The sequence below is a fragment of the Oncorhynchus keta genome, chromosome 27 (genome assembly GCF_023373465.1).
Source record: "Oncorhynchus keta strain PuntledgeMale-10-30-2019 chromosome 27, Oket_V2, whole genome shotgun sequence".
Classification (NCBI taxonomy): Eukaryota; Metazoa; Chordata; class Actinopteri; order Salmoniformes; family Salmonidae; genus Oncorhynchus; species Oncorhynchus keta.
Window position 1 is genome coordinate 17,001,317 of NC_068447.1, and position 17,500 is coordinate 17,018,816.

Sequence of the window (17,500 nt, forward strand, 5' to 3'; positions counted from 1 at the left end):
CTCTCTCTGTCTCTCTCTCTGTCTCTCTCTCTGTCTCTCTCTCTGTCTCTCTCTCTCTGTCTCTCTCTCTGTCTCTCTCTCTCTGTCTCTCTCTCTGTCTCTCTCTCTCTGTCTCTATCTCTCTGTCTCTCTCTCTCTGTCTCTCTCTCTGTCTCTCTCTCTCTCTATTCCCGTGTCTCTCTGTCTCTCTCTCTGTCTCTCTCTCTGTCTCTCTCTCTCTCTCTCTCTCTCTCTCTCTCTCTCTCTCTCTCTCTCTCTCTCTGTCTCTCTCTGTCTCTCTCTCTGTCTCTCTCTGTCTCTCTCTGTCTCTCTCTGTCTCTCTCTCTGTCTCTCTCTCTGTCTCTCTCTCTGTCTCTCTCTCTCTCTATTCCCGTGTCTCTCTGTCTCTCTCTCTGTCTCTCTCTCTGTCTCTCTCTCTCTCTATTCCCGTGTCTCTCTGTCTCTGCCCCCATCTCTCAATTCAACTCCAGGGCTTTATTGTCATGGGAAACATATGTTAACATTTCCAAAGCTAGTGAAGTAGATAAAAACAAATACACACGAACAACAATAAAACATTAACAGTAAACATTACACTCACAGAAGTTCCAAAAGAATAAAGACATTACAAATGTGATATTATGTCTATATACAGTGTTGTAACGATGTGCAAATGGTTAAAGTACAAAAGGGAAAATGAATCAACATAAATATGGGTTGTATTTACAATGGTGTTTGTTCTTCACTGGTTGACCTTTTCTTGTGGCAACAAGTCACACATTTTGCTACTGTGATGGCACACTGTGGTATTTCACCCAGTAGATATGGGAGTTTATCAAAAATGGGTTTGTTTTCAAATTCTTTGTGGGTCTGTGTAATCTGAGGGAAATATGTGTCTCTAATATGGTCATACATTTGGCAGGAGGTTAGGAACAGCTGCTCAGTTTCCACCTCATTTTGTGGGCAGTGAGCACATAGCCTGGTTTCTCATTTTCTCAATTGCAAGTCTGTACATAGTCAAAGCTTTCCTTAAGTTTGGGTCAGTCACAGTGGTCTCTTTCTCTCTCAGGTGCAGATCGTTTCATGGATGATGTGGCTCGTATGATTGGCTACCGGCCGATGCCCTACATGAAGTGGTGCTGGTCCTACATCACGCCCCTTGTTTGTGTGGTGAGTTAGGCTGTTAAAGCACACACCTCCAGAGCTAGGAAACTGTGGCCTACAGTCATGTAGATTTAGCATAGTTCAGGGTATTTGGAATACCAGAGCATTTGTGCTGTGCTTCACTGATCAATGTAATTATGGCTTTGGGATTAAATCTTTTTAAATTGCCTGTGTTGTTAACTAGTGTGTGTGTGGTGTGTGTGTGTGTAGGGAGTGTTCCTGTTCCACGTGGTGAACTACAAGCCCCTGACCTATAACTCAGTGTATACCTACCCCTTGTGGGGGGAGGCGCTGGGCTGGTGTCTGGCCCTCTCCTCAATGCTCTGCATCCCCATCACTGTCCTCTACAAACTACTGCGCTGCAAAGGATCCTTCACAGAGGTGTGTGTGTGTGTGTGTGTGTGTGTGTGTGTGTGTGTGTGTGTGTGTGTGTGTGTGTGTGTGTGTGTGTGTGTGTGTGTGTGTGTGTGTGTGTGTGTGTGTGTGTGTGTGTGTGTGTGTGTGTGTGTGTGTGTGTGTGTGTGTGTGTGTGTGTGTGTGTGTGAGAGAGAGAGAGAGACTGGCCTCACGCTTCTATGCTGAGGGATGAGCATACTGTTTGTTTGTCTGAGTAGGAACTGTGTTTCCCTGGTGACGTACCCCCTACCTGCATTGCCTCTGTGTGTGTCTGAGTAGGAACTGTGTTTCCCTGGTGACGTACCCCCTACCTGCGTTGCCTCTGTGTGTGTCTGACTGAGCTGACTAAACTGTAACATGCTACTATGAATATCACTGTCTGGCTCATGGTGGTGAATGTGTCACATCATCAATCAGACTGCTGATTTGAAAGTGTTTCCCACGTTAGCTCCTACCCTGCCCTGTTAAAATGTCTCTGTGACTCTTGGTAGGCGTTCACACTATCACTGTCTCCGTGCTAGACTCATTTCATTCAGTGATATTTACCCTTCTCTTTCTCTCTCACTCTGTCTCTCTCCCTCCCTGTCTCCCCCTCTGTAGCGTTGGCAGCACCTGACCACTCCGGTGTGGGGTCGACATCACATGGAGTACTTGGCTCCTGAGTCTGAGGCCAAACTGCTGCCCCCTAATGGCCAGACCAAAAACACTTTGCTGTTTGAGAGTGTCATCTGACCATCTGAGCCCCACAGAATCCACCCCCTCGTTTCCCACTCAGAACCCTACGTCCCAAATACACACTCACACAAACACACATAGATACATACACACACCCTGCCTTGGCCCATCCATAAATGCACAGGAAGGCCACTCTGAAGCCGATCAAACACACACACTGAACAGCCCTGGACCAATGGACCAAAGAAAAGATGGGACAAAAGCTCAGATACACAATCAATACAGGCTGACATTCTTTCTGTTTTCCTCTACCTCTCTCTCTCTCTCTCTCAAGGGCTCTGAGTCTCTGTGCCTCAGTGCTGTCCTTTCCTGCCTCGTCCTGTGATTGTGTTGTGATGTCGAATGCAGCTGCGATATTTGCCCCCCCATCCCATCCCACCTCTACTGTGCCTCTCCCTTTTTCCTCTCTTGTCTGTGTGTGTCCCTCTCCTCCATGTGTAATGGATTCTGTGGGGCGGTTCAGTGCTGCTGACCCAGTCTGTAGTAACCCAACATACCCTGTTGATGGTGCTGAATGAGTATTACTGATCCCAAGCTGGCAAACACTTATCTGTCTACTGTAGATCTGACTGTGTGTGTGTGTGTGTGTGTGTGTGTGTGTGTGTGTGTGTGTGTGTGTGTGTGTGTGTGTGTGTGTGTGTGTGTGTGTGTGTGTGTGTGTGTGTGTGTGTGTGTGTGTGTGTGTGTGTGTGTGTGTGTGTGTGTGTGTGTGTGTGTGTGTGTGCGCGTGTGACTTAAGGCGAGAGGTACTGTGCTCTATGTTATCTGTGTCCGTCTTTGACTCTGAGCTCAACCTGTCACCCGACCACTATTTTCTATCCTCCCTCATCAGTCAAACTGTTAAGAAACCTCCCTCTGTAAATGAGAAAAACAGCTAAGCATCACCACTTTTAGTGTAACTAACTAACTTACTAACTTAAGTGTCTTGAGTATTGTGTGAGTCTGTGAATCAGTGTTAATATTCGGGAGGGGATTGTAATCAGCATTTCCACCTTGTGAGAGAGAGAGAGAAGCCTACTGATTTAGAAAGAGGGAGAGGGAGGGAGAGAGAAGCCTACCAATGGAGAAAGAGGGAGGGAGAGGGAGGGAGAGAGAAGCCTACCAATGGAGAAAGAGAGCGGGGGAGAGGGAGGGAGAGAAGCCTACCAATGGAGAAAGATAGCGAGGGAGAGGGGGAGAGAAGCCTACCAATGGAGAAAGAGAGCGAGGGAGAGGGAGGGAGAGAAGCCTACCAATGGAGAAAGAGAGCAAGGGAGAGGGAGGAGAGAAGACTACCAATGGAGAAAGAGAGCGAGGGAGAGGGAAGGAGAGAAGCCTACCAATGGAGAGCGAGGGAGAGGGAAGGAGAGAAGCCTACCAATGGAGAAAGAGAGCAAGGGAGAGGGAGGGGGAGAGAAGCCTACCAATGGAGAGGGAGGGAGAGAGAGAGAAGCCTACCAATGGAGAGAGAGAGAGAAGCCTACCAATGAAGAGCGAGGGAGTGGGGGGAGAGAGAGAGAAGCCTACCAATGGAGAAAGAGAGAGAAGCCTACCAATGAAGAGCGAGGGAGTGGGGGGAGAGAGAGAGAAGCCTACCAATGGAGAGAGAGAGAGAAGCCTACCAATGAAGAGCGAGGGAGTGGGGGGGGAGAGAGAGAGAAGCCTACCAATGGAGAAAGAGACTGAGGGAGAGCAATGTGTCTTAATGCCAAGCCAAGAGAGAAGCAATAAAAGACCAGATGGAAACTTTATTTTTTATTCTCTTTATTTGCATAGACACTACCAATATTATTCATACAAATACATGTATTAACAGATACTCTCAAAGCTCAATCACCTCTGACGGTTGCTATAGAGAGAGTGACACATTCATAGCCTGGTCTCAGATCTGTTTGTGCTTGAACCAACTACATATCATGTATTGTCAGGAGAGCTGTTTAAAGCACATAGAGATCAGATCTGGGACCAGGCTAACATTCATACTGTCCAACAGGTAACAGGGTTTTGCGTTATAGACAGTCTCACTCCTACAAAACAGGTATTGATTAGAAACATGATTAATTGATGATAAAAACATTATTTTGGAGAGAATGAAGAGTGCTGCTGCGCTTTAGATGTGTATTCAATCATTCAAGTGCAAATACATGAAACATACACAATAGATCTGGTCACTTGTGAGCTGTGTATTCAGGAACAACAATTGTTTACTTTAAGATATTAGAGTGTGTAGTCTTATCAATGCTAGAAACTTGTCAAAATACATATTGTATTCAAAGTAGAATAACGTATCAGGTAATACACAATTTAGCTTAAAAATCTTTATGAAAAAAGTACGTAGTCAAATGTTCTAAATATCCATTAATATTGATTTTCTTTACATCCTCGTTAGAAAAATACAAAGAGATTGGCTCTGTAACAGTGTTCACAATAGATGAAAACTATGCTCTCCCTTTGGCATTGATTTGACCCTGAAATATGTGATTATTCATAGATCTGGGACAAGGCTACGTGATGCATGCATCATGCAGTCCCCATGATGTCTGAGGGCATAACAAAGTGAATAGATGTTTTTCACTCCCTTGAGTAGGCTATAGGAAAGTAGGCTGTCTTTGAATGTGTAGTCCTGCGGAACCCTGCCACTTTTCCCACTGCATTTCATATACAAGGTTCTGTAGCGTAAGTCTCCCCCCGTAAGTTTTCCTCCGAGAAAATGGCTTGAATCTAGCCCTAAGGCTACCACTCTGAGAAAATGGCTTGAATCTAGCCCTAAGGCTACCACTCTGAGAAAATGGCTTGAATCTAGCCCTAAGGCTACCACTCTGAGAAAAGGGCTTGAATCTAGCCCTAAGGCTACCACTCTGAGAAAATGGCTTGAATCTAGCCCTAAGGCTACCACTCTGAGAAAATGGCTTGAATCTAGCCCTAAGGCTACCACTCTGAGAAAATGGCTTGAATCTAGCCCTAAGGCTACCACTCTGAGAAAATGGCTTGAATCTAGCCCTAAGGCTACCACTCTGAGAAAAGGGCTTGAATCTAGCCCTAAGGCTACCACTCTGAGAAAATGGCTTGAATCTAGCCCTAAGGCTACAACTCTGAGAAAATGGCTTGAATCTAGCCCTAAGGCTACCACTCTGAGAAAATGGCTTGAATCTAGCCCTAAGGCTACCACTCTGAGAAAATGGCTTGAATCTAGCCCTAAGGCTACCACTCTGAGAAAATGGCTTGAATCTCGCCCTAAAGCTACCACTCTGAGAAAATGGCTTGAATCTAGCCCTAAGGCTACCACTCTGAGAAAATGGCTTGAATCTAGCCCTAAGGCTACCACTCTGAGAAAATGGCTTGAATCTAGCCCTAAGGCTACCACTCTGAGAAAATGGCTTGAATCTAGCCCTAAAGCTACCACTCTGAGAAAAGGGCTTGAATCTAGCCCTAAGGCTACCACTCTGAGAAAAGGGCTTGAATCTAGCCCTAAGGCTACAACTCTGAGAAAATGGCTTGAATCTAGCCCTAAGGCTACCACTCTGAGAAAATGGCTTGAATCTAGCCCTAAGGCTACCACCCTGAGAAAATGGCTTGAATCTAGCCCTAAGGCTACCACTCTGAGAAAATGGCTTGAATCTAGCCCTAAGGCTACAACTCTGAGAAAATGGCTTGAATCTAGCCCTAAGGCTACCACTCTGAGAAAATGGCTTGAATCTAGCCCTAAGGCTACCACCCTGAGAAAATGGCTTGAATCTCGCCCTAAAGCTACCACTCTGAGAAAATGGCTTGAATCTAGCCCTAAGGCTACCACTCTGAGAAAATGGCTTGAATCTAGCCCTAAGGCTACCACTCTGAGAAAATGGCTTGAATCTCGCCCTAAGGCTACCACTCTGAGAAAATGGCTTGAATCTAGCCCTAAGGCTACCACTCTGAGAAAATGGCTTGAATCTAGCCCTAAGGCTACCACTCTGAGAAAATGGCTTGAATCTAGCCCTAAAGCTACCACTCTGAGAAAATGGCTTGAATCTCGCCCTAAAGCTACCACTCTGAGAAAATGGCTTGAATCTAGCCCTAAGGCTACCACTCTGAGAAAATGGCTTGAATCTAGCCCTAAGGCTACCACTCTGAGAAAATGGCTTGAATCTCGCCCTAAGGCTACCACTCTGAGAAAATGGCTTGAATCTAGCCCTAAGGCTACCACTCTGAGAAAATGGCTTGAATCTAGCCCTAAGGCTACCACTCTGAGAAAATGGCTTGAATCTAGCCCTAAAGCTACCACTCTGAGAAGCCTATATGCAAACATCTGGTGGCACAGAAAAAAAGGAAAATGGACAGCAGATGATCTATTGACTAAATTCCTCTTGCGACTACACTATATCTGACTTGGTAAATAACTTTATTTTGATTTAATGTGGACCAAGTGACCCTGACTTGAGCACTTGGACCAGGACTCGAGAACTGGGACTCAGACTTCAGGCATAGGGTCTATTGACTCGACCATTGGGGCCTCAGACTCAAGCACAGGGGACTCGATTCGGACTCAAGGTTTAGTGACTCACTACATCACTGGGCAAAACAGTCCTTGTAGCTCCTGTTCAGTCATTGGCCCCCGGCCCGTTCTACTTCTGGACATCAGTGTGACTGAGGCGTCTGGAATGTTGATAACAATGGAAATGAAGTGGCCGAGGGACAGAGGTACAACCCATAATAGTTTGCCAATACTTTGCAGCACCATCTGGTTATTGTGATACACTTTCTCACTCTGCTCTGAGATTGTGTGTGTCTGTTTTTTATCTATGTAATGTGCCATGTCTATGTAGGCTGAATTAGGAATTTACATGCCCAGATAATTCTTATAATATTATTCTTATATATGTTTGTCGTACTTCTGCGGTTGGGAAGAGAATATGATCTCATCCATAAAAAGGTTGTGTCTACACTTGACACTTACATGCGATTTCTGCTATCAGAATACAATGATCGCATTGAAAAGACGGATCTAGACGCACACACACGGTCCGTGTTCAGATCTGGCTGATCTCTTCAGGAGGTGGTCAGGGATGCATTGTGTGTGGATATCTTCTGTTTGGACGCAATCAGGCTACCGAAAGCGCATATAGTTGGCGACGTCATCAGCACTCCTCCCACAGGTCTCCAGAAAATATGTGTTTTGGTAACAAAATATGTTTTGGAAGAAAGATGTTCCGAGCGTGTGAGGAACGTGTTTGCTGGCCTCATAAATGCTAGCCAGCAAGTCAATGTTTTGTTTGTCTATAGAGTTAAGCAAAACCTTTAGCGTTGCTTGCTAGCTTGCTGGCTAGCTAGAGGTTAGCTGGTTAGGTAGCTACAGTAGTTAGCTACTGCCATCAGTTGTTGTGTTATCATATTTTGTCTATTCCACTGTTTGTAGAATGCATACTGGCATTGAATATGGCGCGAGAAAAGGGAATCCGGACACATTGTAGACAAGGTAGACACATTTAATCAAGGTGAGGCTCTTCAGATGAGGAAGGGGAGGACCATCCTCCTCAGTGAATCTCTTAAAATAAGGAATTGTAAAACATTAAAAAACTAGACTAAATATATTCACATCATCAAATAATTTATTAATACACACTGTTTTGCAATAAAGGTCTACAGTAGCCTCAACGGCACTCTGTAGGGTAGCACCATGGTGTAGCCGGAGGACAGCTAGTTTCCGTCCTCTTGGTACATTGACATCAATGTAAAACCTAGAACGCTCTTTGTTCTCACCCCTTCCATAGAATTACACAGTAATTATGTCAACTTCCGGAGGACGTCTTCCAAACTATCAGCTCTTGCAGCATGAACTGACATGTTGTCCACCCAATCAAAGGATCAGAGAATGAATTTAGTACTGAAAGCATAAGCTACAGCTAGCTAGCACTACATTGCATAAAATGTTGTGAGTAGTTGACTCAAAGAGAGAGAAAGACAAAAGTTGGAACAGTTTTCAACAAATTAATTTCTTAAAAAATGAAGGACAAGCGAGAGAGAGAGTGTCATTTTTTTCAGTTTCACTTACTTAGCAAATGCAGCTCGCTAGTTTAGTTACTCAAACACCTGGCTCAAACAGAGGGATGCTATGTTAGCTAGCTGGCTATGACTATCCAACATTGGAACTCTTCCAAGTCAAGGTAAGCTTTTGGTTTTATTAAATAATTGCCACCGGGGCCCGGCGGTCTAACTGCTTACTGACTATACACTGTAACGTTACTGATGGTAGCAGGTTTACTAACGCGTTAGTTCTATTAGCTATGTTGACAATAACTTTATTTTAGCTGATATGGGGACAACGATGTAGGCTGTGTGTAGAGGTTATGACATGGTTTGGAAAGGTTTATTGCCTGGTCACATACAGCTGTTCATTGAAGTCCACAAACAAAGGGAAAAGGTGAGAGGAGGAGAGTGCATAGAGGCTAGAATGAATACAACGTGGCTGCTATGATCAGGGTTGTATTCATTCCGCCAATTTTGTTGATGTTTCTTAAATGGAAGCAAACAAAACGGATTGAAAATACCTGAATTTGTCCAATAGAAACTCGTTTGCAATTTTTGTACTAATGATTATACCCTAGATAAGCTAGATGCAGGCAAGAGTGTGCAAGGCGATATGGAATGTGTCAGTCACTGTGTGTATTTTCACATTTTTCTCTCGACCTGTGTGCACCTACGTTGTACATTTTTAATTCAGAGGCTCGGGTGTAGGGACATTTTGAGTATAATCTAGTAGCCTAAACCTATCGATGTGACCTTGAATTAGATGAATGGAATATGAATGACAGTCATCCAACATTCTGTAATAGAAATAAGGCCATGCTAATGAAAAAAATAAATGTCCGCCCTCATCATAAACGCCACTGACCGCCACTGGTGTAGATGCATGACGCGTTCGGAATTCCATGATCAGAACTCTGATCAGAATTCCATGATCAGAATACTTCAACTGCATGAACCGTCAAGTTTAGGCATGGCAAGTTGACTAATGGCCCACTGTTTTCGTCATCTTGACAAATGGACTAAGACTACACTAAATCAACAACAACAAAAAGCACTGATTTACATACTAGAGGTATGGACTCGAGTCACACACTGATTTACATACTAGAGATATGGATTCGAGTCACACACTGATTTACATACTAGAGGTATGGATTCGAGTCACACACTGATTTACATACTAGAGGTATGGATTCGAGTCACACACTGATTTACATACTAGAGGTATGGACTCGAGTCACACACTGATTTACATTCTAGAGGTATGGACTCGAGTCACACACTGATTTACATACTAGAGGTATGGATTCGAGTCACACACTGATTTACATACTAGAGGTATGGATTCGAGTCACACACTGATTTACATACTAGAGGTATGGACTCGAGTCACACACTGATTTACATACTAGAGGTATGGACTCGAGTCACACACTGATTTACATACTAGAGGTATGGACTCGAGTCACACACTGATTTACATACTAGAGGTATGGACTCGAGTCACACACTGATTTACATACTAGAGGTATGGACTCGAGTCACACACTGATTTACATACTAGAGGTATGGACTCGAGTCACACACTGATTTACATACTAGAAGTATGGACTCGAGTCACACACTTGATAGAAAATAAAATGACTTGATTTGGAGCCTCAAGACTCGGGATTCGACTTTGACTTGAGATTGATGATTTGAAATGATCTGGCCAGGTTTTGTAACGTTTTGTCAATCATTTTGGAGCACAGTGGATTACTCTCCATAAAACCAGAGACAGTATCACACTTGCAAGAAAACAGATTTGCTGGTGAAACGATCACTCAACCCTCTGATTGAACCAGCGAACTGTCATTCAACAAAGGTCGGATGAGGGTTTCCACTAGATAGCACAGCCGCAAAGTCAAAATTGACTGAAGGCCTATGGTAAAAATAATACAAAAATAAATATGCTTTATGGTCTTAATTTACATTTAGGCATACGGTTAGCGGTGTGGTTAAGGTTAGATTCAAAATCAGATTTTAAGATGATAAATTATTGAAATAGGCAGGGTTTATTTTTTATTTTACCTTTATTTAACCAGGCAAGTCAGTTAAGAACAAATTCTTATTTTCAATGACAGCCTAGAAACAGTGGGTTAACTGCCTGTTCAGGAGCAGAACGACAGATTTGTACCTTGTCAGCTCAGGGGTTTGAACTTGCAACCTTCCGGTTATTAGTCCAACGCTCTAACCGCTAGGCTACCTGCCGCCCCAATAATATAATATGACTTTGATAATAATAATAATATAATAATATGACTTTGTGGCTGTGTTAACTGGGGGTGAGCTAGTGCAGTGAGAAGGTTTTCGTGAGGTTGAAATTCAACCTGAAGAATATTTGTTTTCATCCATATTTGAATGTGATATTTATACCTTCGACCTGGTCACTGACATAGACCTACAGCATTACACCAAATTCTTGTTTAAAAAACGAATCAGTGTCAGAGCCGAAATGTTGTGCGTCTTGACTGTTGACCAATGACCAGTCAACTGCAAAGGCAGGGGCACATGTCCAGATTAGTGACCGGAAATGTTTTAAAGTCAAATTGTAGGGAGAGGATTTCCATAAATAAACAGGCCTATGCAGCTCCAAAAATAGTTTGGTAATCAGAAATATTAACTGTTTACTTTGCAAGCTCACCAGCAATGGGGCAACAATTACTAGCATAGGTCTACTGGTCTTTTGGTATGTCCAACTTGCTTGAAATGTATGATTTACTTCTGAAGCTTGCATTTGGAATTTGTTTTTCAAATTCATTATTACAACAACAAGATGTGTTGTGTAGACAAAATAATGAAAAGGGATGTCTGGTAGCCTCAATAAATAGAGAAAGATTTTTTCACTTGATTTGAGACTTAACTTAAAAACATGTGACTCGACTTGACTTGTCCTTAGAATGCACAACTTGACTCAAGACTCGACCCATTCTACTTGGGACTCGACTTGAGATTGAGACCTTGTGACTAAAATAATAGTGACTTGGTATATTAATGAATAGGACCGATGAGGGAGGTGACTAGACTACACGTCTTTCTCCAAGGGATGATAGAGCCAATCCCTGTGAGGTTGGGAACAGATTTGGGAGTTTTATTTCTGGAGCTATTTTGTGTTCAGTTATTAAACATAACATGAAGGAGAAACTGCCTTGGTCCAACTGACAACACAAACACCCACACCTCGGCTCAACTAACAAATGCCTCTCACACAGTGACTCTCAGTTCTATCCTCACAATCACCTCTCACTCCCTTTCTACTCCCTCTCCATGCCTATAAATACAGATTCCTAATAGTCCAGTGTTACATTCTCCCACTCATACAGCTCTATGAAACCTCTCTCCTGTCTCCCTCTGTTTCTCTTTCCTCTCTCCCCTTTCTCTCTCACGCCACTCCTCTCCTTTATATATATCTATCTACCCATCTTTCTGTCTCTCACCCTCAAAGAGAGAGAGGGCTGAAGTGACGTCTTGCTGGCTTACTCGTTACAAGATGTCATAAAAAATCCTGTTGCCGCAGCAACGGCACCATTTATCACCATGGCAACCGACCTTCATGTCGTGGTGGTGCATTCTCCTTCAGCAAGAGAGGGAAGAGGCAAGACAAACCAATGGGAAGCCAGGGAGCAGATGGCGGAGGGTCGTCACTAGTAAACACAGTCGCAAGTCATTATTATGGCTAAACCCCACCTATTTCTACAATTAATCTTGATCTGATTTTAAACCTAACCTTAACCACACTGACTATGCCTAACCCTAACCTTAAATGAAGCCCAAAAACCTTCGGGGGGGGGTATTCTGCGTTCATGTGGCATCTGAGTTATTGGATTGTCGGAAATTCCTAGTTCCCACTGAGAAGTTTCACTTGAAGGACCCTCGAAGTCAGAAACACAATTTGGAAACTTTGTTGCCGAATAGTGACATTTCACTACTGGCCTTTTCATCCAAACAACAAATCAGTTTTTTACAACTTTATCAATATTGAAAACGTAGCTACAGTAGTTTGACCATTTTCAATTTTAAGCAAAGTAGCTAACTTTATTATTAATGACATTAGCTAGTTTATCCTATTTCCCTCTGATTGTTTGTGTTTTTTCAATCCCCAAACAATACAGTTTGCAGGTCCATCTGCAGATATTATGACATAACAACCATTCCTGGACTGACGGAGCTGCTGATGGACAGTAGAAAAAGAGAGAATCTGTTGGTTCTGTTTATTTGAGGCAGAGATGCTCAGAGCTGACTGTTCAATGCTCCGTTTATTGAGGATTCCATTTTGTAGCGATCATTTTCTATGACAGCTTAAATTGAAAGAAAATGTATTGTGATTTGTCCATAGTTGTTTTGTATATCAGTTCATATGTCATGTTATTGGGACATCAAAATTGGCCTAAATAGAAATGTTTCTTACAGAAAAAATATGAAAAGCATAGGATATAAATAACCATGGCAGCAATTGAAAAGGAACAGCTTGGGGAAATGATTAAACCAAAGGTGAGGACACAACAGTTCATCTGACACAAGACTGAATCCAAACATTATACTATTGATATTATGTGCATTTTACATTTACTGTACTTTGATGCATTTGTTGATAAAAAAAAAGAGAAATACTCTGCATACATTCAGCAACATGATACAAATATTCCTGGACAATGTGGGTTAGGTGCAACATGATACAAATATTCCTGGACAATGTGGGTTAGGTGCAACATGATACAAATATTCCTGGAAAATGTGGGTTAGGTGCAACATGATACAAATATTCCTGGACAATGTGGGTTAGGTGCAACATGATACAAATATTCCTGGACAATGTGGGTTAGGTGCAACATGATACAAATATTCCTGGACAATGTGGGTTAGGTGCAACATGATACAAATATTCCTGGACAATGTGGGTTAGGTGCAACATGAGACAAATATTCCTGGACGATGTGGGTTAGGTGCAACATGAGACATTTTTTTTCTGATTGAGAGGATTAACTGGCCTCTTCCAAATGGTTTCTAAGTCATTTAAAATCATTTTGGTGCACATAGAAAGGAGGCTTAAGTGCATTCAGGTCCGTGTGCCACGGCTCATGGTTATCACCCTCTTCCATAGACTTACAAAGTAATTATGACGACTTCCGGAGGACGTCCTCCAACCTATCAGAGCTCTTTGAGCATAAAATGACACCCAAATCAAAGGGTCATAGAATGAAACGCATAATCTGCAGCTAGCTAGCACTGCAGTGCATAAAATGTGGTGAGTAGTTGACGACTCAGAGAGAGAAAGACAATAGTTGAACAGTTTTGAACAAATTCATTTCTTTAAAAATTAAGGAGAAGCAGCAGAGAGCGAGAGCTAGCTATAGGCTTATTTTGTTTTATTTTTTAAACTAACTTTCACATACTTAGCTAGCTAATGCAGCTAGCTAGTTTAGCCTACTCACACCCGGCTCAAACAGAGAGGAATGCTATTTATGTTAGCTAGTGCCAGTGCTCCCACACATTGGCTAACCGGGCCATCTGCATTGTGTCCACCACCCGCCAACCCCTCTTTTAAGCTACTGCTACTCTCTGTTCATCATATATGCATAGTCACTTTAACCATATCTACATGTACATACTACCTCATTCAGCCTGACTAACTGGTGTCTGTATGTAGCCTCACTACTTTTATAGCCTCAATACTGTATATAGCCTGTCTTTTTACTGTTGTTTTATTTCTTTACTTACCTATTGTTCACCTAACACCTTTGTTGCACTATTGGTTAGAGCATGTTGTATTCGGCGCACGTGACAAATAAACTTTGATTTGATTTAGCTGGCTAAGAATATCCACTCTTCCAAGTCATAATTTATTGTCACCTGGGCTCGCTGGCGTAACTGCTAAACTGCTTACTGTACTGCATGATTCTAGCAGGTTTACTAACACGTTAGTTCTTGTAGCTATGTTGACTATGATGTTAGCTAATATGGTGACAACGATATAGGCTGTGTGTAGCGGTTAGTGGTTATGGTACAAAGGTTTGGCTTGGTTACAGACAGCTGTTGTGTTGTGCACTGAAGTCCACAAGCAAAGAGAAAAGGTGAGATGAGGAAAGCCCGTAGATGCGAGAAGGAATTATTCAATGAGCAAAATTATCATGCTGTTTGTATGTGGCTGCTATGAAAGTTAACTGTGTTTGTGTGTGATCAGGGGTGTATTCATTCAGCCGATTCTGTTGCTTCCATTTCATAACCTCTACAAGATCGGTGGGTCCCCAACGGGACGGTTGAGCTAACGTAGGCGAATGTGATTAGCATGAGGTTGTAAGTAAAAAAGAACATTTCGCAGAACATAGACATATCTGATATTGGCAGAAAGCTTGAATTCTTGCTAATCTAATGGCGCTGTCCAATTTACAGTAGCTATTACAGTGAAATAATACCATGCTATTGTTTGAAGAGAGTGCACCGTTATGAACTTGTTATTAATAAACCAATTAGGCACATTTGGGCAGTCTTGCTTCAACATTTTGAACAGAAATGCAATGGTTCATTGGATCAGTCTAAACATTTGCCCGTACACTGGCCAAAATCTAAACTGCACCCGGGCTGGAATAATACAGTATGGCCTTTCTTTTACATTTCAAAGATGATGGTACAAAAAAATATATGTTTTTCTTTGTATTATCTTTTACCAGATCTAATATGTTATATTCTCCTACATTAATTTAAAATGTCTACAAACTTCAATGTGTTTCCTTTCAAATGGTATCAAGAATATGCATATCCTTGCTTCAGGTTCTGAGCTACAGGCAGGTAGATTTGGGTATGTCATTTTAGGCAAAAATGTAAGAAAAAAGGGGGCAGATCCAGAACAAGACAGGGATAGACCTACTTGAATTTGTCCAATAGAAACTCTTGTTTTGCTTGCAAAACAGAAAATGTTGCTACTGTTTGGACTTAACAGCACTATCAACAAGGCATGTCCTACAGACCCTAGTTTTGTCGCACCTGGTCTACTCTTCAGTTGTCTGGTCAGGGGCCACAGAGGCACTTAGGAAAGTTACAATTGGCTCAGAACAGGGCAGCACGGTTGGCCCTTAAATGTACATGGAGAGGTAACGTTTATAGTATATGCATATCAATATCCCATGGCTCAAAGTGGAGGAGGGATTGACTTCCTCACTACTTGTTTTTGTAAGAAGTGTTGACATGCTGAATAAACCGAGCTATCTGTTAAAGCTACTAAACTACTACAAGACATGCCACGAGAGGTCTCCTCACAATCCCCAAGTTCAGAACAGACTATGGGATGCGCACAGTACTACATAGAGCCATGACTACATGGAACTCTATTCCACATCAGGTAACCGATGCAAGCAGTAAAATAAATAACATTTAAACTGATAAAACTACAGCTTATGGAACAGAGGGTACTGAGAAGCGTTGGGGAGAACAGGCTCGTGGTAATGATTGGAGCGGAATTTGTGGAATGGTATCAAATACATCAACACATGGTTTCCATGGTTTCCATTCCATTTACTCCGTTCCAGCCATTATTATGAGCTGTCCTCCACTCAGCAGCCTCCAATGCTGTGAAGAGACACACACACAGGTACAGACACACGCATATGCACACAGGTACATTGTAATATTGTTATATGCTGGTATTATACATTTTGCATTGTAGATATGTAGTGATGTAATAATGTTATATGATATACTGTGTGATGTAAGTGCCTTAATGTGTATGGAACCCAGGAAGAGTAGCTGCTGCCTTGGCAGTAACTAATGGCGATCCCTAATAAATACAAATGATATATACATCACAGGAAGTTGGTGGCACCTTAATTGGGGAGAACGGAATCGTGGTGATGACTGGAACGGAGTTTGTGAAATGGTATCATGTACATACACACATGGTTTCCATGGTTTCCAGGTGTTTGATGCCGTTCCATCTGTTCCGTTCCCGCCATTATTATGAGTCGTTCTCAGCCTCCTGTGATGTATTTAAGCAAAAAGGCATGAGGGGGTGGTATATGGCCAATATACCATGGCTAAGGGCTGTTCTTAGACACGATGCATCGTGGAATGCCTGGACACTGCCCTCAGCCGTGGTATATTGGCCAGGGTAGGCCATCATTGTAAATAACAATTTGTTTTTAACTGCCTAGTTAAATAAAGGTTTAAAAAATTGCCTTGATGACAGCTTTGCACACTCTTGGTATTCTCTCAACCAATGGTACGCTCCGGTACCGCTTGCCGTGTGGTAGCAGAGAAAACATGCGGTAGCAGTCAAATCATTTCAGTCTCCTGAGGGGGAATAGGCGTTGTCGTGCCCTCTTCACGGCTGTCTTGGTGTGCTTGGACCATGATAGTTCGTTGGTGATGTGGACACCAAGGAACTTGAAACTCTCGACCCGCTCTACTACAGACCCGTCGATGTTATTGAGGGCCTGTTCGGCCCACCTTTTCCTGTAGTCCACGATCAGCTCCTTTGTCTTACTCACATTGAGGGAGAGATTGTTGTCCTGGCACCACACTGCTAGTTCTCTGACCTCCTCCCTATAGGCCGTCTCATCGTTGTAGGTGATTAGACCTACCACTGTTTACCACTGTTCAAACTTAATGGTGTTGGAGTCGTGTTTGGCCACGCAGTCGTGGGTGAACAGGGAATACAGGAGGAGACTAAGTACACACCCCTGAGGGTCCCCAGTGTTAAGGATCAGCGTAGCAGACGTGTTGTTGCCTACTCTTACCACCTGGGGGCGGCTCGTCAGGAAGTCCAGGATCCAGTTGCAGAGGGAGGTGTTTAGTCCCAGAGTCCTTAGCTTAGTGATCAGCTTTGTGGGTACTATGGTGTTGAACGCTGAGTAGGGGTGTCTTTGCAGCAATTTGACCATGAAACCTGATTCACACAGTCTTTTCTGAACAGTTGATGTTGAGATGTGTCTGTTACTTTAACTCTGTGAAGCATTTATTTGGGCTGCAATTTCTGAGACTGGTAATTCTAATGAACTTATCCTCTGCAGCAGAGGTAACTCTGGGCCTTTTTTTCCTGTGGTGAGGCTCATGAGATCCAGGTTCTTCATAGCGCTTGATGGTTTTTGCGACTGCACTTGAAGAAACTTTCAAAGTTCTTGAAGTTTTCCAGATTGACTGACCTTCATGTCTTAAACAAATGATGGACTGTCTTTTCTCTTTGCTTATTTGAGCTGTTCTTGCCATAATATGG

At 42.8% G+C, this 17,500-nt stretch overlaps 1 protein-coding gene across 1 annotated transcript in view; it reads left to right on the top strand.

Moving 5' to 3' along the window:
- si:ch211-117c9.5 (sodium- and chloride-dependent creatine transporter 1) overlaps positions 1-4,128 on the top strand; it is a 43,061-nt gene extending 38,933 nt beyond the window's left edge. The window contains exons 12-14 of the mRNA XM_052481835.1: positions 1,049-1,149; positions 1,354-1,524; positions 2,140-4,128. Of these exons, the coding sequence (XP_052337795.1) occupies positions 1,049-1,149; positions 1,354-1,524; positions 2,140-2,271 (404 nt within the window). The 3' untranslated portion in view covers positions 2,272-4,128. The remainder of the gene's footprint in view (positions 1-1,048; positions 1,150-1,353; positions 1,525-2,139) is intronic.
- Positions 4,129-17,500: the final 13,372 nt, after the last annotated feature.